At 46.1% G+C, this 24,819-nt stretch overlaps 1 protein-coding gene across 1 annotated transcript in view; it reads right to left on the bottom strand.

Annotated features, from left to right (window-relative positions):
- Window positions 1-24,819, bottom strand: part of ADAMTS17 (ADAM metallopeptidase with thrombospondin type 1 motif 17) — a gene marked incomplete at both ends in the record, with an annotated part of 292,773 nt that overhangs the window by 54,277 nt on the left and 213,677 nt on the right. Inside the window, 3 exons of the mRNA XM_080913724.1 lie at window positions 11,848-11,983; window positions 14,149-14,308; window positions 18,521-18,678. Of these exons, the coding sequence (XP_080769850.1) occupies window positions 11,848-11,983; window positions 14,149-14,308; window positions 18,521-18,678 (454 nt within the window). The remainder of the gene's footprint in view (window positions 1-11,847; window positions 11,984-14,148; window positions 14,309-18,520; window positions 18,679-24,819) is intronic.

The raw sequence follows: 24,819 nt of genomic DNA, 5'->3' as shown, positions 1-24,819 counted from the left end.
CCTGTAAGTTCTGTTTGTCCTATTGGTTATTTAGGAAGTATATAATTTAATTTCCACATATTTGCAAATTCTCCGAGTTTCTTTCTCCTTTTTTTTTTTTTTTTGTAATTTTATTCTACGGTGGTCTGAGAAACAACTGTGTTGTCATGTCAGATAGATTCTTCTACAGACGTCTGTCTAATTTTGTTGCTTTAGAGGATTGTTCAAATCTTCTGTTTCTAATCTTTTACCTAGTTTTTTAAACTGACTTTTGAAACTGGGCATGGGAGGCTTTCTAATACTATTAAATTCCATCTCGCCCTTCATTTCTGTCACGTTTTCTCTAGAGCTTTGTGACTAAGTGTATACACTTTGTAACTGTGGCATCTTCTTGATAGAACTCCCATTGTCAATACAAAGTATCTCCATTTCTAGCAGCATTTTTTTTTTGACCCTAGGGATTGAACTCATGGCTTTGTACATTCTACAACTTAACACATTAAAAAAATCTTTTTATAAGCTTTTTATAAATTGTTTAAATGTCAATATGAGCTGCAGAGATTGCTTAGTGGTTAGAAGCACTGGGTGCCCCTCCCAATCCTTTAGGACCTGGGTTTAATTCCTGTGAATTAGTATAGCACCCATGATTTCTGTGATAGCACTGGCTGTCAACACAATCTAGACTTTCCTAGGAGGCATGCCTTTGGCCACACCTGGGATTAAGGCCACACCTAAATTAATGTTATCTTCTGAAAATGTGTGTGAGGGGTTGTTTAGATTTTGTTCCTTGGTATGGGAAGACCCTTGTTCATTATGGGTGGAACCATTCCCTAGGCTGGGGAGCCTGAACTGGATACATTTTAGAAATCCAACTGAACACTTGTCCCCTGTCCTTCTCTGCTTTCTGATTGTGACAGTGTTGTGACCAGCAGCTGCTACATCGAATTTTCTACCAAGACAGACTGTACTCTTTAACTATGTGCCAGAATAGTGTTTGCCCTTAAACTGCTCTTGTCTTAAGTATTTCTTCATAGCTACAGGAAAGGAAACCCAGATACACTGCTACAATGGCTTCAGTTTGCACGAAGCCTTTATTTTTCACTGCACATCAATATAAACATCCATTTTCAAGGAGAAAAAAAGTTGTCATTTTGTATCTGTAGACTGTTGCTTTAAGAGAGTTGGCCAGCACAGAACTTAAGAAAACTCATTAGATCCCATAAGAAGGGATCTAGGATTTAGTCACCATGCATATCAGCTCTGTTTCTAAACTGTCTCTAGTAATTCTGTCAGTTAGAGACCCTTCCATCCCCTCGTTCACTACAAAGTGCTTCCTCTACAGCCTGATACTTCTCCTGGAACTGCAAAGCGTATACTTCCTTGCCATCTCAGATGGTTCATGTTGTAACAAAGGAACAAGAAAGTCAGTAACGTATTCTTCTTTGTATGTAGTGGTGCCTTCAGAACTTGTCCTCTCACTGGGGGCCAGATCCCCCGATACATATCTCAGGGTGAAGGAGCAACTCAGGGAAGTGGTCGGCAAGCTACTGATCTCAGCTCTTCCTGCTGGAGGGATACCTGAGACTACATCTCATGCTGCTCTTTATTTTTTTCCTTTGCTGAAATCATTGCAATGTTGAAATGAAATCTTGAGTGCTCCATTTCATTACTGGGTTAAGGCAGGGAGAGAGAAGCCTCTTTGGTACCTTGCAGAGTCATAAGTCACTCACAGGAGGAGTTGGTTACCTCTGAAACCGGTGTCTGGGAACTCACTTGCTGTCTGAAATCATGAAAGAACAGGTACCCAAGCAACCAAAGCAACTCTGAAGTTACCCTTTCTGCCTTCTGTCTTGTGCTTTCCTAAGTTTGATAGACGAGGAAAACATTTCCAAGCCTTACCATTTGGGTGAACTGTAAGGGAGGCCCTGGGGTCTGGACAGTGTCTGAGAAATGCTCTGGTGACAGCTAATGCAATTTATATTTGCCATTTGTGTGCCACCAAGGCCCCATGCAGACCAATGGTTCTGCAACTACACTTATGGTTTTTATTTCAGAAGAAAGCAGGAAAGTTCTTCGAAGTTTCATAGTAGCAAGAAATGGATTAACCAATGGCATCTTTTCAAATTGTACCCTTGGCTTAAGAGGCACACATTTCAAATTTCATTCTAGGTCACGATCTTCCAACTCCTGTGCACACATACACGCACACACAGAACATTCTTTAATGTGACTGTGGTATTCCATTCCATTTTAACAGAAAACAAGCCTGGCTAAGGTAATTCAGGAAGGGACACAAATTTAAAAACCAAATGTCCTTCTGTGCAGATGACGATTCAATCCCATTTCAAGTAAGTTGCTGAATGTTCTTTTCGGAATCATCCTAATTCAATGTACAGTACAGCATGTACTGCCTGGGAAGAGGTTCAAATCATAAATGCTATAGGGAAATATCTAATAACTTGGAATAGCTTTTCAAGTGGCTAATAAGCTCTAAAAGGCTTCAAAAATGTTAAATCTGGTAATGCATGAGTTCTGGGCTCCAAGTGGAGCCCACTGAGCTGTCTGTGGCTGGGTCTCTGGGGCTGGTATACAGTATTACTCTTTTGATGCCAGTGACAGGGCTCTCTTCCCGCAGACTGTGGTCAGCAAGGAGAAGGCTGTTGGCCACACTCACAACAGCTGATCCAGTCTGTGACTTCTGCCTCTCCTGCCAATGGTGGGGCCAGGTTTGCCGGGTATTTGTGTTGGTGTGCAAGATGCAGGAGAGGAGCCATCTGTCCCGTGTCAGATTCCGTATGGTTACAGCAAGGGCTGGGAGAGACACCCACAGAGCCAGGCACTGAATCAGAATAAAGAGGTGCTAATGGTGTGCACTTGGGAAGGCAAAGGGAACTGTCGGAAACTTGACCAGAAAAGAAGCTTGCAGAGAATTAAGAGAGCAGGAAAGAAAAGAAAATGCAGGGGGCGGGGGGGGGGGGCAAATATCTGTGTTGGTTCAAAGGTCAAAGAGTAATAGTAATAAAAAGGGTCTTCCACGGTGCCAGGCTCAACAGCAGGTTCTTCTTGGCTTCATTCATAAAGTTCACACCATTCATTCCTAGGCTATTTTTCTGGGTCATTGGCTTTGCTCTCTGGTTAATGTCGGCCCCATTCCAACAGACCTTTGTTTCCTATGGCCTACATGGCTCCAAGTTCCACCCTTGGTACAGAAGGCAGGTTTCCCCTGTGTGTCACATCTCTTTCTGAGGCCAGTTTCTCCCCCTTTTTACTTAAGAAATCTGAGTCCACACCTACAGGCTCTTACAAAAGACACATGACAACTAGAGTACACTCTGCAGTAGTTCAAATGTGTATATCACATGTCCGAAATATGTATATTAGACATACATTTGCATATAGTATGCATACACAAGTGTGTGCATAAATTGTACAATATTCCTATGCATATATATCTTGCTAGGATTTGGAAGACTTTCAAATTCTATTATCAGACACGTTTCTTGAGTTAAACAGTAAATACTATCTGCTGACTCCTTGCAATTCATTTTCACGGCTGATCTTATACAACACTTAAAGGGTCCGATGGTAGAGAATCAACAAACTAACAAACAAAACCAGCCTGAAACAGACACCTAGAATTTCCTTTGTGAGCCCTCCAGAAAATCCTAGGTCTTTACTCAATTTCATTTTCTCTTCTGTTTATGGAAATTCCATTCATTCTTTATGCTGGCTTTAGATGACTTTATAGTCAGAAAGAGATGGGAAGAGGGTGGGATTAAAAAAAAAAAGCGTGGAGGGAAGGGAGCCCACCCCTATCTTTCAAGTTACAGGCATGCAAAGGCTTGGCCTGCCTCTCCACTCTTTAAAGACCCGGGTACCCTGAGGGAGTCTGGTGAACAGAAGGAGGGTAGAAGAGGAATGTTGCAGAAGGTACAGGATATGATCATGGCTGTGCTAGATGCTCAGGGGATGATCAAACTGGGAAGAAAAAACAATTCCGCATAATAACGTGTCCTCTGTTGTATACCAAGAGAACACATTCTGAGACAGGATCTTCAGACGACAGCCTCTTGCTGAGTGGGGTTCCAGAGCCCCAGTGGCTGGTGTTAGTGATGGGCAGCAGCGCCAGCCATCTGCTACCGTGGGCTAAGTTCAGCAGAGAGAGAGAGAGAGAGAGAGAGAGAGAGAGAGAGAGAGAGAGAGAGAGAGAGAGAGAGAGAATCTACTCAGTCACAAATGCGGCATCTGCATCACGCTCTTTCCCTGTCCAGGCTCAGGAACCATCATGCAAGAGACAGTAGAAAGATTATAAGAGCCAGAGGTCAGGGAGAAGCAGATAAAAGCAATGTCCTAGGGCAGGACAGGGCAGCTACCCTCCTGAACTCCCGGCAGCTGTGCATGCCCACGTAGGAAACCTTTCTAGCTTGGAGCAAGGAGGGGCCTGTCTCTGCCCCTAACTGAGGAGCAGTAGATGGGCTCTGGGGGAGGGAGTCTTTCAGAGTACAACTTCTGGAAGGTTGTCTGTGCTCCATGAGTATATGAGCAGCACAAATTAGAAGAGGAGGAGGAAGAAGAGAAGAATGAGGAGGAAGAAGAAGAGGAGGAAGAGAAAGAAGAAGAGGAGGAGGAGAAAGAAGAAAAAGAGGAGGAAGAAAAGGAAGAGGAAGAAAAGAATGAGGAGGAAGAGAAGAATAAGGAGGAAGAAGAAGAGGAGGAGGAAAAAGAGGAAGAAGAGGAGGGAGAAGAGAATAAGGAAGAAGAGGAGGAGAAAGAGGAGGAGGAAGAGGAGGAGGAAAAAGGAAGAAGAGGAGGGAGAAGAGAATGAGGAGGAAGAGGAGGAGGTGGTAGGCATAGTTCTGGAAATAGGAAAATGAGTAGAAATAAAAATTATCAAACTACATTGTGCACATGTATGAAATCCTTGGAAAAAGATTAATAAAACACTATATTAAACACTTAGTATAGAGGGACAGAGGTACTAAAACAGGTTTCCTCTCTTTGCCCTCAGGGCTCACTCGTCTGCCTCTACCCTTCCACAGGCCCTTATTCCTCTCCCTTTCCCCAGTAAACTCCCTTTATACCAAATTTGCTGCATGGATCATTTGTCTGTGAGTTTGATTCCAGATTCTAGCTGGACTCTAATCCCTCTACGTAGATCTGGCTCTCAACTTCCCCACTTGGGCCTGCACCCCCTCCACCTTATTGCAGCTGGTCTGCACTATGTCAAGCTAGTCCCCCCACCCATGGATTCAGGTTTCATTACAGATCGACACACCTAATTCCCAGATTCTCACCTCCACAGATGATCCCCAAATATCTTATTTTTAAACTTGCTCTACTCTATACTTAAAGTTCTACTTCCTCACTCTTAAAAATGTTTTATCTCTGATTTCTTCACACTCTGCTCTCAAAAGAAAAAAAATACTATACTAAGATTATGCTGTGAATTCTTTTCTTAGGATATGTAAGTTGCTCATTGGATATAGCTTAAAATCTATATAATCTGCAACAATATTTGGTTTTAAGCTTATATAACAAAAGGCTTATAATTTACAGTACACACACACACACACACACACACACACACACACATGATTCAGCTCTTGTTTAGGACATCTATATGTGTGCCTGTGTTTAACTCAGATTCAACTCTATTTGTGCATATGCACATGTGAATTGGATACAACTCTCATTTTAAAATATATATCTACAAAACCACAAATGTTTTAAAATAGCAACCATGTCGGCCACATGGCTTGCAACCTGCTGTGTGACTTCACCATTTTAAGATGACTACATGGTATAAAGTAACTGTTGTGAAACTTCTTAGTTCAATGAACTCTGTTTATTATTATACCTTCTTTTAGACTATGAAAGCAACAAGTCTCATATCTTAAATTGATGAGAATTTTTATATGACGATAGAAATTCAAAGTTGTATTTTTACAATATACTGTATATGTGATTCAACCCTGGCTTAAAATATTTTTCTATGATTGTGAAATTTCAAAATTACAAAGGTCTATTCAGATTAACAAAACCTAATTTAAGATCTATGAGGTTATGCATGCTTGTTTCTGATTGGTCTTCACCTTAAAAACCTGCCTGGGTCTGACAAAGATGGGCAACAACTCATTTTCAAAGCTAGTAGAACAATATAAAATAGCATAAGACAATTTTAATATTATCTATGCCTAAATAACAATTGAATTCTTATTATATTAGATCCAGTGGCCAGAACACCCTGAGGTAAACTCTTGGCCTAGGTGGCCCGTGGCAGGAGAAAGAAACAAGATTTATTAAGGTTTTCATTCATGGCTACCAGCTGCCAGCCAGCGCCCTATGCTAGTCGTGTGTGAAAGTGGATCTTTAAGCAGAGTCAAGCTTTCAGGGGACCAGCCTCTCTCAAATGCGGCCGCTGCAGGAGAGTCTCCAGGTAGGCTTTTGGCAGAGCTAGGTGTTGAGATTCAGACCCAGGACAAATAGGGGAGGTGCATAGTTTACATACCAAGGTGGACCTGGCCTCCAGGGTCTCTCAGTATCCCCCAGTCCCTACCTGTTACAGAGCATGGCTGGCACACCTCACCATCTAGCCTGACATGTCTAGCCCAGGCTTCCTCTCCCCTAGAAGCTCTTCCTTTTCTAATCCAGACATTTGCACGTTCTCTCTCTCTCTCTCTCTCTCTCTCTCTCTCTCTCTCTCTCTCTCTTTTTCTCCCTCTCTCCCTCTCTCCCTCTCCCCTCCCTCCCTCCCCCTCCCCCCTTCACCCCATCTCCATTTTTCATCTCCTTTCACATGCACACTCTTTCTCACTTTCTTTTTCCCCTCCATGATGCTTCCCTCCCCATAGCAACTTCTCTGGTCTCCTTCCTTGGGACCAGTGAACTATCCCAAGAGCTGTTTCCCAATAAATCTGCCTTTACATTTAATTTGGTTTGAATTGACTAATTTCACCAGCATAGAACACATATCACTGGGTCTCATTCTGTTTGACCTGAACCTTAGAAAGCTATGATGTGTGCTGGGAATGCAACACACTGAGCCCAGGAAAGGCTGGCTGGGCTGGCAAGCTGGGCTCCCATCCCTATCCCACTTTCAGAAACTGATCCCTAACAGTTTTACCTCAGGAACAAAACCCAGACAGGGTTGCCTCCTGAGTCCTGCTGGGATGGTGAGTAAGCAGTCTTTGCTCCTCCCACACTGGAAGCTCTCCCGAGTGTCTACCTACTGTGGCTCCCTGTGGTAAAAAAATAAATTTACAGATTTATTATATATCTGTAAATAATAAATCTCATAACTTGTTGCACATTAAAAAAAGAATAAAAAAGCAGATAGGTATTCTATTCAACAACATATTGTAGGGTTGGAGCTAGAGTTCAGTGGTAGAGCAAGAACCAGCTTAGGCTTGGTCCCTGGCACTACACAACAAACACCCGCAAACTAAAAAACGCAAAACAAAACACATCAGGGTCAGTAAAATGTCCCAGCAACAACATAGGCTTGCCACACGAGCCGGACAATCTAAGTTCCATTTCTGGAACCCAGAGTGGAAGGAGAGAGAGAACAACTTTCCGAAGTTGTTTTTCTCACCTTCAAGCGTGCAAAGTGGCATATGTGCTCTCCCTAACAATACATAATACATTTAAAAATAATAACAACACACACATGCTTTCTCCCAATGTACTTACAGTACGATTATTCTGGATGGTTACTGTCAACACAATCTCATCTTAAATTATTGAATTATTTTATAATCTTTGCAATCTTAAGTCATTAATATTTATAATCTCAAATTTCAACTTATCACCGTCCTTTGAAATCTGCCATTTTATGTTCGCATATTTTCAAGTACCTCTGTAAAATCTGAGGCCCCTGCTGGCTCTCTCCTCTCTGTGTTTTATTTATTTATTTTTAATCTCCTCAATTTCCAGTTGCTATGATGACTCTGAACATCCATGGGAGCTCAGCAGCAGTCCACCATAGTTTTAGCTGGGCCTCTGTTAAAATCTGAATCCTTCTTCTTATGTCCTCGTTGGGAATGCTTGTTCCCTGGCTAGTGGTGCTCCTGAGGGAGGCTATGAAACCTTTAAGAGATAGAGCTTGGCTGGTAGTGAGTCACTATGAGGCAGAACTTTGAAGGCCTGGACCCTGCTACCGACCCTCACGGTACCTGACCTATAGCCACACGCACGGCACCACCCCAGATGCCAGTCACTGCCAGGAGCTGAGCTGTGAGGGCCATACTTCTTGCTGTAGCTCCAGAGCCCACAAGCCCTCCGAGACCACGAGCCCAGCAACTGTGAGCCCTCATTGAGGATGTCCTTGCCGGATGCTGTCACAGCAGTCATGGGTAACTAAAACAATGTCCATCTAGTGACAAACTGTCACAATTAAAAATTCAACCTGGGGGCACTCGGATCTCCTATGTGTAGCCTTTGCTTCCGTCTGTGTTCTAGCTTTCACACAGTTGCTTTTTAAGTTTTCTCTAAAGTTCTTCGTTATCTGCCACTCCATCATTGCAGGACATGAACCCTGTTGACCGGCAGCTTTTAAACCCTAATCCCCAGTGCTCCACTGAACAGCAATGGGCCTGCTATGGGGGACAGGGTGCTGACTAAGAAAATGTTTTTTAAAAAAATTAGATGTTAAAAGTAACCTGTAAACATTGATTGGAAAGTATGATTCTTGAAGGCATCCATGAGGCTTTGGTTTTTACTCTTGAGCTTATCCTGACCTCTCTGTGTCCAGAATGAGCTCCTTACCCCATTTTCTGCTTATTTGTCCAGGGGGTAGGCTGTTCTTGGTGCCAGGTAGAGAGGTTGCTGCCTGTCTGATCACTGAGTTAATTATGTTTACTTTTCCTGAGACAGGGTTTCTCTGTAAACCAGGCTGACCCTGAACTCGGAGATCCAACTGCTTCTGCCTCCCTAGTGCTGAGATTAAAGGAGCGTGCTCTACTGCCAGCCCTGATAACTGAGTTTTTATGGTTGCTAAATCTTCCTTCTTTGGCCCCGTAACTGTTCTAGGGACTGACAGATGGGCTTGAAGTATGGCTGCCAATTCTCAAAATTAACAACTGGAAGGATTTACTTAGCTCATAATTCCAGGTCCCTAAGTGTGATGTTTGTGTTTGCTTGGCTCAGGGAGTGGCACTATTAGCTTTGTTGGAGTAGGTGTGCCACTGTGGGTGTGGGCTTTAAGACCCTCATTCTAGCTGCCTGGAAGTCAGTATTCTGCTAGCAGCCTTCAGATGAAGATGTAGAACTCTCAGCTCCTGTACCATGCCTGCCTGGATGCTGCCATGCTCCCTCCTTGATGATAATGGACTGAACCTCTGAACTTGTAAGCCAGCCACAACTAAATGGTGTCCTTATAAGACTTACCATGGTCATGGCGTCTGTTCACAGCAGTAAAACCCTGAGTAAGACACTAAGATTTTAAATAGCTAGTCAGTCACCTCACACCACAGTCAAGTGCAGAGAGAATGAATGTACCCAGGCTGCTTGGCCTCTCCTGTTTTTTGGACTCTTTTATAGTTCAGAATCCTGTCCATGAAATGAGACTGCCCACATTCAGGGTGGATCATCCTAGCTCCATTAACAATCAAGACAACGCCTCCCTCACCACCCCCCACATGCCCACAGGGCAACCTAACCTATGTAATTTTGTAATGGAAGATCTTTTCTCAGTGATTCTAGAATGGGTAAGTTGATATTCAAAACTAACCACCGTGTAGACACTCTGAATGAGTCCCCCTTAAAGCCTCTAGCATGAAAACAGGCGTCCATTCTTAATTTTGAAGGAGTACACAAAATCAAATGAGGGGTGTTACTTGCTTGCTTTTCCTTCTCATTTCCCCTTAAGTACACACTAAGAGTTTAACAAAAAGCCCTGATGTTGTGACTGTGTGGCTCAGCAGGTAAGGGTGCCTGTGTTCAACCGGACGCCTGTGTTAGACACCCCGAGCCCACATGCCGAAAAGTTATTAAGTTCTGAAAGTTGTCCTTTGCCTTCCACACATGTGACGAGGAGCATGTATACATACACATACTTACACACACCAACAAACATATATACACATGCACACATATACACATGAACACACACATACACATGTATACACACACACATGCATGTGGACTCACGCCCACATGAGCAAACACACACACGCACACACACACACACACACACACACACACACACACACACACTTAATAAAAAACCAAACCAGTTTAACTAAGCAAAGGAGGTTGGCACAAAGGAGGCTGACAGACACTTTGCAAGGCTCCTGAATCTGGTACAAACAGAGCTTTAAAGACCCAAAAGTCTACACATCAAAACCAGAGTCTAGCTAGCAAAGGTGAGTATGCCTTGGCATGATGGGAAGGTCTATGAAGCAAAGACTACTTGCACAACTCAGGGTAGAAAGGGAGGCAGAGGGGTAATATCACAGGATGTGCCAGTCACCGAGGGAGTGCCATGCTTGGTCCCACGGAAGCAGCGAGAAGGAAACCCGTGGAACTTGTGCACAGTTCATCCCTTCTGAGAACTCCAGGCTTTACACCAGGGCACATGGGAGAGAAGTTTAAATGGCTTTCAAACAACCAACAGGCACAGAAGCAGGTCAAACACAGCCATCAGCCTCTGTGGACACCTCAGACACTAAAACTCTTAACACTCAATAACCTTTTCCTCCAAGGCAAGTGGTTGGGGGGGGGCAATGGGTGCCAGTCAAAAGTGTGTGCCCATGGCAGTGCTTTCTCTGTGAGATGTGGCCAGGTATGACCCATAAGCTACCCTCCAGCTAGGACAGTGTATTTCCGTTATTGTTCTGGCTTAGCCAAGTTCAGAACAGGACCATCTGATGGTGCTTTAATCATCAACAGACTGTGCACGCAGAAATAGTGCCTTAAGACTATAGTGGGGCTGAAAACTTCCCATTGCCTCCCTCCACCATGTCACAGTGCCACGCTCCATGCGTGCACCAATGATCATGGAAACAAACCTACTGTGCTGCCACATTATTATTATTGGAGAGCAGCGGGACATGTGAGTATGTACAGATAAACCTGTGGTATACTTGCATATGTGTGTTTTCGAGGAGGTCAGAGGTCAATGTTGGGCATCTCTATCACTCCATTGTATTTTATTTTGGGGACAGTGTCTCTAGGTGAACCGAGAGCTTACCAACTGGCTCGACTGGTTCCAGCGAGCCTTGGTTATCTGCCTGTCTCTACACATCCATCCCTCGAGCTCTATGGTTATGCACATATACAGATGTTCTCATCTGCATGACTGCCAAGGACCCAGATTCAGGTCCTGAAGATTGATTGCACTGCCCTGGCCCCATTACAGTACAGTACAAGCTCCTGACAACTGGAGTCAGTGATAATAACTTACTGGCTCCTGCCTTCAGTATCCTGTGGTTGTTATGGTTATTTTGGAAAACACTTCGGTTTAAAAGGATTGTCCACTCTACAGGAGTTTGTGTTAGAACAGCACCAGCCTATCTATCCCGTGTCTGCTGATTATATTGCCTTTTTTATGCCTAAACTAATTCTCTATTTTGTTTCATGTCCTAGGGAACAACAAAGTAAGTATAACACAGATCTGTAGTAAGCTACTTGTGCACTTAACATTACATTGTCCAGATAGGTACTTCTCAGAATGTAACTCCACTGGCAAACAACGTGACTATTTGAGCAAGCAAAAATCAATCAATCAATCAATCAGTTAATCACCAACCGTACCACTAGAATGTGGCATAGGCTGGTTCTGTGGTATCTTCTGTGTGTTGCCATCCCTTCATCTAAGGTGTTGCTACCCATCATGCTGGTGGGTCCAAGCCATGGAATATAGGAACTTACCGGGACTGGCATGGGTGAGAGTTACATCGTCTGACCTGGGGCTCAGGGCGGCTTGCTTGGGGGCAGTCACTGTCATTCACTAGGGTTGTAGTCTTGTTAACAATCCGTGTGCATGATACAATGGTTCTGCGTTCTCCTGGAAGCCAACCCATGGGAGAGGAGAAGTTATGGCTGCACATATCCAGAAAGCCATTTATTTATACTTCCTTGTATGGGCACAACCATCTATCACTAAGAGAGCCACATTATTTGTCAAAGAGGGAGAACCAGACATTTAGGGATAAGGTGCTTAAGTCATAGCAGGGTAGTATGGACCAGGGTAAGATTCCAGAACAGTCTGAGAAAGCAACAGGACCTCAAGTCAACTCTGTTTTTGGACAGTTTAGGAGTTGCTAAGGCCAACACTCTGGTTTGAGCCTTTCATGTTTGAGACCTGAAGTCTCCGGAGCTCTGGTCCCAATTAAACACATGTATATCAGCTCTCACGGAGAGTATGGTTAGTTACCGAATTTTTGCAGGCTTGCTTTTTAAAAGCATAGAGGTGGCTGGTGTGACAGACATACAGGATTCCCGGGCAGGTGGCCCGTACTTGTTCACCTTGACAATGCTAATGCCGTGTTTGCTTAGGCAGCTTTGCAGATTCATTAACCTTTCTTTGAGTGTTTCCTCTGAGCTCTCAATCTGACGGCCACGACTTCATCAGGGAGGCTGAGCAATGGTAGTAAGGATGGTGATGGCAGTCACCAGCTTTCTGAGTGCCTCCTGGCATTGTCCCTAAGTGTCACCTGACCACAGTTTCAACATTTGGGCACCATACTTCTCTTTGTTCCCCCTCCCCCCCGGTGGTCCAGCTTGCTTCACCTCCCCTTGGCTTTTGGATGCTTCTGTGCTGACATTTCCTGTTACTGTATTGGAGTCATTGGCTTCAGGAGAGTGGCCATAGAAGATGAACATGGGGTCAAGTTCAACCACTTAGGCCCAGGATTCTTTGTAGGACCTGTTGTCTGGGGGAATCTGTCATGTAGAGATGGCTAAACAACGGAGAGTCTTAAGCCACACTGTCTGTCCCATGGCCTACAAATGTAGTCATGCATAAACACAAAAGCAAAGAGCTATTGAATACAGCTTTCAGCATTGACTACCACAGGGAAGCTGGAAGTCACAGGTCCCCAGACATGGCTCTGGTAGTTCAGAGCTCCTAGTGGAGCACAGCCTGCTATGAATCGTGTGTGCCGGGCTTGCCCACAGTAGGTAGACAATGGGATGTCTGGTTGTGGTTAGAAGGCAGGCATGGGTCCCTAAGTGGGGGATGGGAGACCATCAGGCACAGGGGTGGGTAAAGGCCCCAGGATAAGAGATTTCTCCCACTGCCCCACTTCCCTAGCCCTGGCCAATAGTCTGCTGGCCATGTTCAGTCTACTTTCTCTGCTCTAGACTCTCCCAGATGCCTCTGGACATTTTCTCCCTCTTACCTACAATAAAACCTTCCCATAGCATAGAGCGGTCATGTCAGCAGCTTCTTTCCTGCACCTTCTTGAATGCAGCTCCTTGTTAACACCTCCATTTCTTTCTCTTGTTCTTTGATGATTTCATAGGGCGGCCTGGTCATTTCTACCCCGTGACCCCTCATTTATCCTTGCTGCTTGCCGAAATCCTTCTTCCTGATAAGCCCATCTCCTGTTTTTGCAACCCACTGACTTGAATGGTAATTGCTGGCACGAGTGGGGACTTCTTTATAGGAGTAATGCCCTACTAGTCAACACACCACTATTGCTGATGCAGGTCCTTGTAGCACAACGGTCTCTTTGACTCACCTGCAGTCTCTGTAGTGGAAGTGTGGGGGCAGACATCACATTTAGAGGTGAGGAAAAGAGAGCAATATGGAGTGTTCTGCTTAACCCAGAGCACTCTTGCTTCTCTTTGCACCCTGGAGTGGCTGGCTGTGGCATACGACGGGGTCCGTGGGTACGAGTGAGGCCTTCATCTGCTGCCATTCCACCAAGTTAGAAGCCTATTTCAATCCCAGGACAATTTCTTTTCATATCTACCATACAGTCATTTAACTGGCCAATCTCTACTGCTAGGTCCAGACTGCAGGCCAAGGGGTGGTGAAGTGGACCCACCAACAAACCCATGGGAACTGGGATGGCTTGGCTATGTGCTCTGTTGAAATCTCAGGGCTTAAGTCCCTCTGGAAGCACAAATTCTCTATTTGCACGCTGTGTGGACTGAGGCAGAGGGCCCTGAACTCAGGATTTCTTCAGCCGAGCTAAACCCTCCCCTCCCCCACCCACGGCTTACCTCCTCCACACTGCACGCTACACCCTTCCCAGCCACTGTGGGTCCAGAGGAACAGAGCATCTTGGGGCTTGGCGGGCTCACTCTGATTTTCTGTGCTCTGGTTTACAGGTATGGTGTACTCGTAGTGGATTCCGTAATTCTGGTCGTGGAATAACAGCACCTGGAGCCATGGGAAAAGGAAGACTTAACTGAGATGAGTCGTTTTGAATGGGTACTCTGAGAGCTACCTGTGGCTGCTCCTCTACCAGTTTGGGCTTCTCTGAAGATCAAAGCAGGTTAAAGCTTGGGGTGCCCCTTTATCTCAGCCTCAGGTTCCTCAGGGACTTGGTGGATATAGGGGGGTGAGCCCACAATCTTTGGTGAGCCCTGCTCTTGCCTATCCCACAGAGGACCTGCTCACATGAGGGATTTGGGAGTCGCCAACTGCATGGCTGTTTGTAGCATTTTTCAGCATCACGCAGCAGGGTCCGAATTCTCATCAACTGGTCCACAAGGCTGAGCTTACAGATGAGAACCACACATACAGTGCCTCTTCCTAGAAAGCTCTGAAAGTGATAAACTATTCCTCTGAGCATAAGCACTGTGCTGGCTATGTGGACTTGACATAAGCTAGAGTCATCTGGGAAGAGGAAACTTCAGTAGGGAAAATGCCCACAGCAGATCGGCCCATCAGCAGGCCTGTGGCTACACTTTCGTGATTGGCAGCCATTATGGGAGGGCCTTCTCTCTGGGCTGTAAGAAGATAAGTTGTGTAAAGCAAGTGGGGCAAGCCAGTAAGCAGTGTTCCTCCATGGCTTTTGCTTCTTCCTGTGCCCTGGTTTCTGATTTGTGTTCCCTCAATGACAGATCTGGAAGAGTAAGATGAAATAAACACTTCTTCCCAAGTTGCTTTTGGTCATGATACTTTCTTCTCTCCCTCCCTTTCATCCTCCTTCTCTCCCTTCCTCCCTCTCTCCCCCTCTCTTTCCTTCCCTCTTCCTTCCTTCTTTTCTTCTTCTTTTTTCTCCTAAGATAAGAAGTCTCTGTATAGCCTTGGCTGTCCTGGAACTGACTCTGCAGACCAGGCTGGCCTCACATTTAGAGATCATCTGCCTCTGCCTTCCAAGCTGGGATTAAAGGTGCTTTTTCATAATAATAGAAACGCCAGCAAAGACAAGCTCTGCCCTCCAGATGGAATCTCCCATCACCTGCCATTGCTACATTGCAGTAAGTGTACTCAAGACAAAGGTACAGCCTGTGGCGGAGGAATCTGGGGTGGGAGTGGGGCTGTTTTGGTGATGCTGAGGATATCTGCATCTTGGTACTGCCATGGATCCAGAATGACACATGTCTGTTGGAAGGCTAGGGCCTGGCTCATGGCTGACACTAAGGGTAGATGGAGAGGCAGAAATGAATCTAAGCTTCATTTGTGGGAGCCATGCTACAGCTTGGGGACCATGTATCTAAAATCCTAGTGAGGGTTCAGAATGGAAGAGTCTATGCTTTGCCTGGGGAAAATTATGACAGGCCTTGTAAAACTGCCAGGTGCCTGACTAGCTCAATGTGGACTTATGAGGCAAAACTGGGTTTTCTGTGGGAGACAGACCTGGCTGTAGACCAGTGAGTGTTCCTGAGACTAAGCAGTTAGCAAGTGCATTTCCAGCCACAGAGATCTGGGAGAAGGGGCTGCAGGAGAGACGACACAGCCCACCTGCCTGGGCTCCGGCAGGCCAGGATGGAAGTGTCAGATGAGGTAGTTGTCCCAAGGCTCCTGGACCTTCAAGGCTGACTTGCAGGATCGGGGTATGGGCTCTAGAAATAGTCCCTAAATCATGTGATCTAGCCAATAGATCTGTAGTGGTATACTTGGAGAAATGCTTCCTGCTAAAAATCAAAACAATAAATCAAACAAATGAACACCCCCAAGTCCCCAAAACTAAGTACTCTAAACTAGTCTTTACAAGAGGCCTTTATCATCTCAGGAAACGAAACCAGCTAATTGAGTCTCCATGTGAGATCAGTTTCATAGCCATATATGATTAAGGTATGCATGTGTCTAACTGGCTTCAAATGCTAGTATTTAGGACTCCATGGGTACCCCTGACTGTGAGTGTAATCTGCACACTCCAGTGCGGGGACCATCGCTTATTACACAGAGGAAGGAGCCTTCAGTGATAAGGGATAGAGAGCACATTTCAAGAGAAAAAGCAGTTAAATACTAAGCAAGGGCTGAAAATCCAGCTGGTTGTGAGACGCTTTCACTGACTTCTGCGATGGGCTGACCAGCTCTAGGCCTGTGTACACACTTCACTGAGCTAAAGACCCGTCTGTTAATAAGAGCTCTTGGTGAAGAGAGGTTCTATGCACACTTCAGTGCTTGTTAGAGAAGGTGAACTCCTGTACTAACAGCTGGTGTTCTTGCACGAGCCTTATTCTGTCTCTAGCTCCCACTGAATATTTGCTTTGAACTCAAGAATAATTATGGGGGGTTGCTTCAAGGGCCTTGACTGGGAAACAATCTCATCCTGGAGAAATGGCTCTGGGTTAGGTCCCAGAGATGCTAGTTGCAGAAATGATCTATAGCAGAATCACTGGCAGATCCCCAGAAGGTTTATGGCACACATTGAAGCTGACTGGCTTTTAGCTCAGCAGAAACTATGAGGGGGTCAGTTCCTTCATTAGGCCATACTTAACACTCACAGTAGGTGGTGGCCAGAGAATCTTCTGAGTGAAGATTAGCATGGCTCCCTACATTATCTCATCTCCAGGGACACAAATAAACGGGAGAAACATACTTCTGGGGCTGGCAGGTACTTCAGACAACATGTACTTTGATAACAAATGCACAGAGGGATACAAGCCCTGTTCTTAGGGAGATTGGAATCAACGAGGATCATCTGGCTTGTGCGAGGCCTGCGTTCAATCTCCAGCACCTTCACAAAATTACCCACCATGGGGTGTTGTCATAAATCGTCCTTGAGACTGCTCAGACCCTGAGAAGGAAACCGTGGCAGGACTTACCCCGGAGGCCTTGGATACTGAGTCCATGTCTGAGGGGCATACGTGGAGTCCCCAGGAAATAACATAACACCCCTATCCTGCCTAGCCCATGTATATAGGTTTCTGGAGGCTTCCTGGGGAGGAAGCGTGCTTACCCAATACCCCAGCACCCGGACTTCTTCAAGGTGCTCCTCAGCTGTGGGGTATCTCTGTGTGTGCTGCTGTCTGATGTGAAAAGATGTGGGGCATGGCTGTGCTAGATAATGCTATGTTAACTTGAGAGGAGGGAACCTCAGTGGAGAAAATGCCTCCATAAGATGGGGGCTGTGGGCCATTTTCTTAAGTAGTGAATGATGTGGGAGGACCCAGTCCATGTGGGTTGGGCTATCAAAGGGCAGGTCATCCTGGATGCTATATAAAAGCAGGTTGAACAAGACAGTAAGCAGCACTCCTTCATGGCCTCTGCTTCAGCTCCTGCCTCTAGGTTCCCACCAGTTTGATTCTTGCTTTGGCTGCCCTCAGTGGACTGCGACTCTGGGTATATAAGCTACACAAACCCTTCCCAAGCTGTAATTTTGTCACAGTGTCTTCTCACCACATTAGAAACCCTATGACAAATGTCCATCTGCTTAATGGGTATCAGATGTCCCTCCCTGGCTGTCACCTATGTGACTGCAAATCCTGTCTTGGAAGAATCTTGAATTGGAAGAATCTTGAATTGGAAAATGTAGGTGTTCTTCCAGTGAGGAGCCAGGAGGAGATTCTGAGGAAGGACCTCAAGGTGGAAGGGATAGGACCGAGAGAGGGGAGGGAGGGGAGGGGAGGGGAGGGGAGGAGAAGGGGAGGGAAGGGGAGGGGAGGGGAGGGGAGGAGAAGGGGAGGGAAGGGGAGGGGAGGGGAGGGGAGGGGAGAAGAGAAGACAGTGATGTACGTGCTACAGGAACTAAGGATCTGAGTTTGGATCCCCAGTGCCCATGCCAGGCACAGCATCTTAGGGATGTGATCCCAGAATTGTTTGTGGGGATGGAGATAAGAGGACTGATGAAGGTTATTGGCAGACCCTGTCTGAAGATATAAAGGTAGACAGTGACCAATAAAAGACATTGGCACCTGATCTCCGGCATCTACACACATGAACAAATGTGCCCAAGAATGCACATTTGTATACTCTCAAGAACACGCTTGTATGCCACATACATAGAACACACAAACATATCACATACAAGTAGATGAACAGATGAAAATTAAAAAGAGAAAGGAGGGAATCGGTAGCAGGGGACCTTGCAAACTTCTAGGAACCCAGAAGCATCCCTTTCCACTCAAGTTCAGGGGAACAAGACTAACAACCCAGCTGAGCCACCAGCTTACGCAGAGGTGCAGGGCCAGCACTTACCATCAGATGCAGTGGCACAGTGGTGGGTCCCTTGGCTGAGAACTTCTCCCACAGGCCTCTTCTCACATAGCGGACAGTTGTGCCAGCAATCTGGAACTCTCCAGGGAGTTCTATTTTCCAGTCGCTGTTGATGGATCTCTTACTGGAGTCTTTGAGAGCTAGAAAGGACATTAAGCATTGGAAAGTTAGTGCTGCCTACCTAGTCCTTGGAGGGACTCTGGGGGTCCTGCTTCAGTCTGAGGCCTCCATGAGGGCGGGCAGGGACCTGCAGTGAGAGACTGGACTCTGGGTACCAAGGACAGAGGCTGGTTCACGGGAGAAAGAGCCTTGAGGGCTGATGACACATCTTCTAACACAACTGCCTATCTCACTACTGATTCCCACAGTGGGACCTGGGGAGATGCAGGAGGATGGAGAGGCCAGGATCCAGTCCAAGCCTATGGTGGTAGATAGCTTCTTGCTTGATGAATGAGTTCTACATTGGTATATTCAAGGCCACAAAATGTCTTAGAGCTGTGAAAACACTCACCTACTCATCTGAGATTTTAAAAAAGGTAACAGTCGTACTAATGAAGGTTCAGTGTAAGAGTTGAACCCAACACATATTGATAATCACAATTCCATACATGTCTTTCTGTGTCTAGTTTACTACACATCACAGTCTCCTACAGTTTTACCCTCGTTGCTGCCAAGGAGAGGCCAAAGATATCCAAGTGATCAACATCATATCTAGACTAGTTCTGCTGAGACCCCCTATGTAGCCAAGGGACCCTGAACCTTAATTTTCCTGATTCTACCTCCCCAGTACTGGGAACTGAATCTAGAGCTTCCTGCATGCTGACCAAGAACTGTACCAGTTGAGCTATATCCCCAGCACCTTACACAATGCTTTGTTTAGCTTTGAGTTTCTGTTTATTTGTATGTGTGTGCATGTTCCTGCATGAGTTAGTGTGCCACATGTAGGCAACCCTTGCAGAGGCCACAGAGAGCATCAGATTGCTAGGAATGAAGTTATTAGCCAGTTGTGAGCCACTGTGTAAGAGCTAGGAATGGAACTGGTGTCCTCTACAAGAGGAATATGTTTTCTTAACCTCTACTCTATCTCACTAGCTTGGTTGCCCCCATTTGAGACAAGGGTTACATTGTAGCTCAGGCTGGCCTTTAACTACTCTGCCTAGCTTGGCACGTCTCTAAAAGGGAGATGCAAATGACTTACAAATATTTAAAATATGAATAAAAATAAACTAAATCAATCAATCAATCAATCAAATGAATAAACCCTTCCATTCCAAACTCCTCAATATTACAAGTCATCGGAGAAATGTGACCCATCTCACCCTAGTTAGACTGGCAAAGATAAGAAACTCATACATGTTGTGGGTAGGACTGTACATTTCCCAGGCTGTCATAGGAAATTCATAGGAAAAGTATAGACCCAGTGCAAGAATCTGGCTTTCCCACTTTTGGTAAATATGCCAGGGAAATGAAATCAGCACACCTAGAGATGTCCTATAGCATTGTTCACAACAGTTAAAGCAAGAGTCAGCCTCAGTGCCGGCAGACAGGTGAGGGGATAAAGGAGATGTGGGGCACATACATGAATGGGAGCATTATTTAGCCATGAAGAAAAATGTAAGCAACCATCTATCTTACTGTTACCTCCCTAGGCCTTTGGAAGGAAGGGCAATATAACTCCAGTGTCCCCCAAGGATGTGATACCCTCACACTGAGGAAAGTGGATATTCCTTTAGGAAGTAATGTTATTCTGTTACACACTTACACATGAAAACCCTGGCTACTCACCGATGGGGTAACAACACTTAGCAGCTGCCACAATAGGGTAAGGCCTGAGCTCCGGGCAATCAAGGCCCCACGCTCTCCAACTCACGCCTCTGGTGCCAGGCCTACTGAGGAATGTGGGGTAGAGCCTTCCTATGCCACTGCCTCCTGCAGCCCAGACTAAGGCCCTATGGCCTTCTTGCTTAGAAGAACCCTCTACAGTAGAGTTCTGATGCCCCTTTCTTTTGCCTTTTATAGAAAACTTACTGCATTAGTAACAAACAAACACAGGGCTAGAGAGATTACTCTGTGGTTAGGAGAATGTACTGTTTGTCCAGGGAACTCAAGTTTGATTCCCTGAACCCGCATTGGAAAGTTCATAGCTCTCTGTAACATCGGCTCCAAGGGATCTAATGCTTCTGGTCTCCAAGTGCCCACGCACTCATGGGTATATGCCTATACCCATAGTTAAAATAATAAAACATATTAAAAAAAAACAAATGACAAAAGAAACAATGACAGGATCTACTCTGGCACTTAGTAGGTGGCAGATGACCAGAGGTGACAGTAAGTCTTAAGGCAGTTACCTGAAATGAAACTCCCATGTACTCTGTGTACACAACCCAGGCTTATCCATGACACTTTGGGGCCCCAGTTTATAGTCAGAACATGCCTGAAGAGACTAGCAATTAAACCACCGAGCAACAATCAGTTTTGGTGACTCAGAGGGGTCCCTGGAAACTGAATCTGTCAGCCATGTTGGGTCAGAAGCCTGAAGTTGAGGTCTGCTCAGACAGGTGGCTGCAGGATATAGATCAGATCTAGCCTCAGCTCCCTGGTCTGTGTGATGCTCCAGTCACAGCAAATGCAGTGAGCAAGTGAGCTTGGGGACATTTGAACTGTGCAGCCGCCAGGGGAAGGAGGCAGGATGCTATCCAATATGGCGACATACATCTCAGGGAGGGTGTGTGTAGGAATTAGAAGATTTCTGGATTCTAGTGAGGGACTAGGAAAAAGAATTCTCTGCTACCCGGAACCCCACCCCACCCCCACTCTTCTCTCCCAACACCGGCTTTGCAAATCATTATTTAAGAAGCACCACCTTGTGCACTTTTACCCAGTCATCTTCCCAACGACTCTTGGAATTATTTTTCGACAGATCAGATGGGAACACGGAAGCACAGGAAAGTTAAGTAACTCGCCGGAAGACACTCAGCTATAAAGTTGTGGCATCGAGACCCAGACCAGACAGACCACACCTCCTGTTCTTGTCATATCTTCTTCAGGTGGAGGTGACAGGGGCATCTGTTGTCTTTCAGCTTCGCTGGAGCTTTGGGAAACCACTCCCTGCACACGCTCATTTATACTTGGTTTGAGGAATGGATGTGGGCTGTCAGGAAGTTCCAGGATAGAAAAATGAGGAGCCAGAGTCCTCTAACAAAAAAATGAGTTGAAGAAGCCCATGGGACAGCAGGGTGCCTCAGCCAGTTTCTCCCCCACTCTGAGTGTTTATTGGCAGGGGCATTAGCACAGGGTGCCTCTGGTCTCAGGGAACAGACAAGAGAGTGACATCACACAGCTTCGTGTGCACCGTGCCTTGGGTGTGTACGTGGGGGTCATACAGACAGGCATCTGGAGATGTTGGGGGGAAGACTCTATAAATTTAGCTATGACACCCAGGGAAAGAAGCTGCTCCTGGGAGTGTGTGGCTGGCCTGGGGGTGGAGCCCCCACGAGTGACCCTCAGAGGCCACAGTGTCAGGAAGGCGAGGGAGCAAGTAAAGGTGACAGCTATGTCTCCCCACAAGTCTGGCTGGGAAATGGGGCGAGAGATGGAGTGAAGTCACAGAAAGGAGGTGGAAGGCGACCATCAGTGAGCCTACAGTAGAGGACTCTGGAGCACTTGCAGCCATTGGTGGGCAGGAACCAGTGAGGTGAACTTCTCTTTAAAGCCATGTGCCACCCACGGTCACACCTGTGCCCCTGCTGGAACCCAGACAACCTGGGCAGCAGCTCTGTCTTCTCCTCAGAAACTTCCATGTGTACTAACCCTCTGCATTTACCCACCAGTCTTCCTTCCCAGCTCAAGGCTACGGCTGGGAGTCTAGAGGTCAGGGCCCTGGTCTTTCTTGCAAGGTGGCCATCTTGCCTGCTTAGTATACTTGCCGTCCCTCCTGATTCTCCATTTTTTCAAGAAATACCTCCCCTACCCCTCATGCCCCCTGAGCTTGCCTTGAGAGTGTATTTCCCCACTAGTAATATGGGACTATGTCCAGTTCTGGGCTTTGGTTGCCTTTCACCTTAAGGAGAAGTACTTTTCTCCCTAGGTGTTGCCCAAAGTCAATCACCAAATGGAAAGAGCCACCGAGAGAGGCAGACAGTGTTTCCTGTCATATCATTTGAGGCTCCTAGATTGAACAGGAGCCCAGAAACACAGTGACAGGATTTGTTGTCACTCTGTATTTAGGAGGGCACTAGTAGTGGCAAAGGCAGGGCAGATGAAGGAAGAAAACCACTCTTCTGAGTTCCCCAGGGTCACCTGAGGTATTCACAAACATGAGCTCCATATCCCTGACAGGTCTTGTATATGCTCCTGGGCCACTGTTCCCCTCCTGCAGAAACCTCTTACACAGGTGACTCCTGCCCATCAGCTTTGCCTGTATCTGCCTCTGCCCCCCCCCTTGTAAGATACTTTGAGTGACTTATATTTTATGATTTCAAAATCACTGTGGCTCACACCCAGAGACCAACATCTGAGAGGCAAGGTCTGAGAAAGTACAGCCAGAGAAGAGAAAAAACACACTTAGGGTTGGGGGACAGTTACTATCATCAGCTAGCTGCTCAGTCCCCGGGAAGGATAGAGGTGAAGGCCCTGGCTGCTGGGACCTCTGCTTATCTGAGTAGAGTCCTCGGAACAGCGGTGCTCTTATTTTTTGTTATGACTTCTCAGTTCGGGGAGCATTTAAAAGCCATCTCCCAAGGCATGGGCGTGGCTTTTAACTTTACTGACTCTAGTCTGTCACTAGCAAGACACAAGCTTTCTAAGTTCCTATATTCCACATACAAAAGGTGAGAGGTCAGTCTTGTGGTCATCTCTGACAGTGAACAGGAAGCTTCCCCGTGGAGTCTGGTGATTCCCTGACTTAATAGGGTTGTCTCTTCTTGTCCCCTTAGGCTGCAGCAGAAGCTGCTCTCTTGCCTTCTGGGAGTGTGCCCAAGCATAGTTTGCAGAAGATGGCTCCTCTGTGAGGGAATGTGACCCGAGGCCGATGTATATGACATGCCTTTTTTTTTTTTTTTTTTTTTTTTTTTTATGAAGCTCTTGTCGGCTCAGCTCTCAGGCATCAAACCCTCTTAGTCTGCAAATATATGAAGAGCAATCGGTCTGCAGTCTACACTAGGATTCGGGGACTCAGAGAAGACTCACAGCGCATCATCAAAATGATCCCACACGCTCTGCTTTATAGGCAAATAACAGTTTGCAGCCGAGGGAACTGGATCCCACCAGTGGTTTCTTTTCTTCTGCGAGGTCTGAGGTTCTGGTTTGTTGAGGAGATTCCCAAGCTGCTTCTGCCTGGGCCAGAGGCTGCATGTTTTAAACCATGATCCAACAAAAAAAAAAAAAGAAAAAAAAAAAGAAAGAAAGAAAGAGAAAGAAAGAAGGAAAGAAAGAGAAAAAAAGGAAGAAAGAGAAAGAAAGAAAAAGGTTCACGCTTTGTGAATTTTGCTTACATGCTTTCAATAGTTGGACAGACTTTTTGCAGGGTGCCACAGGAAGAAAGAAATTGACCACTGTGACCGAACAAGACCTGTGCACAGCCCAGAGTATAATGTCACACACTAAACAGCCAGCCATTTTCAGCTCCGGCCCTCTTTGAGGTAGTTGTTTTACCCACTATCCTGGGACTTGTAGACACTCTCAAAGACGATAGACAGTAAGTGTTCCGTGGAGCAAGAAGGGGCACTCTTTGTCAGCGGTGGCCATGCAGAGGCAGGCTCTCCCCCTGCCTACTGGTTTCCTCCTGGCTCAGAGAGGGGCAGAAGGCCAGAGGGTTCTTTTTGCTTCGTCCCCATCAGGAGTCAACTGAAAGATTTGACCCACAGTCAACCCACTTCTACTCTTGGCACTGTGTCAGAATTTTTTTCCTCACTAGGAGTTCAGCCAGCTCTGTTCTTAGCCGTGGATACAAACTATGGAGGCATTTCCTGTTCCAGGTGGTTTTGAGCAGAAAGCCAGCCGGCGTGGGCTGAAGGTAGGCGGGGGTGAAATTCTTCAGGAACTGCTCCCAGCAAATGTGAGAGTAATTCAGAATTAAACTGGGTTGACTTCCAAAGCACCCAGCCCTGAGTGGAAACACATCCTGCTGGAGCTGACTCTAGAAACATAACCAGCGAGTGTGGACCACCTTCAGGCTTGCCCCTGTCTATGTGCCAGGGCCTGGAATGCTTGGGTTATGGATTTGGGGTAAGATAAGGGGACCAACGCTGGTTCCAAGCTCCCAAGGAGGCATGACACTGCTT

Source organism: Micromys minutus (genome assembly GCF_963924665.1).
Source record: "Micromys minutus genome assembly, chromosome: 3".
Taxonomy (NCBI): Eukaryota; Metazoa; Chordata; class Mammalia; order Rodentia; family Muridae; genus Micromys; species Micromys minutus.
This window is presented reverse-complemented; position numbering and strand designations above follow the sequence as displayed.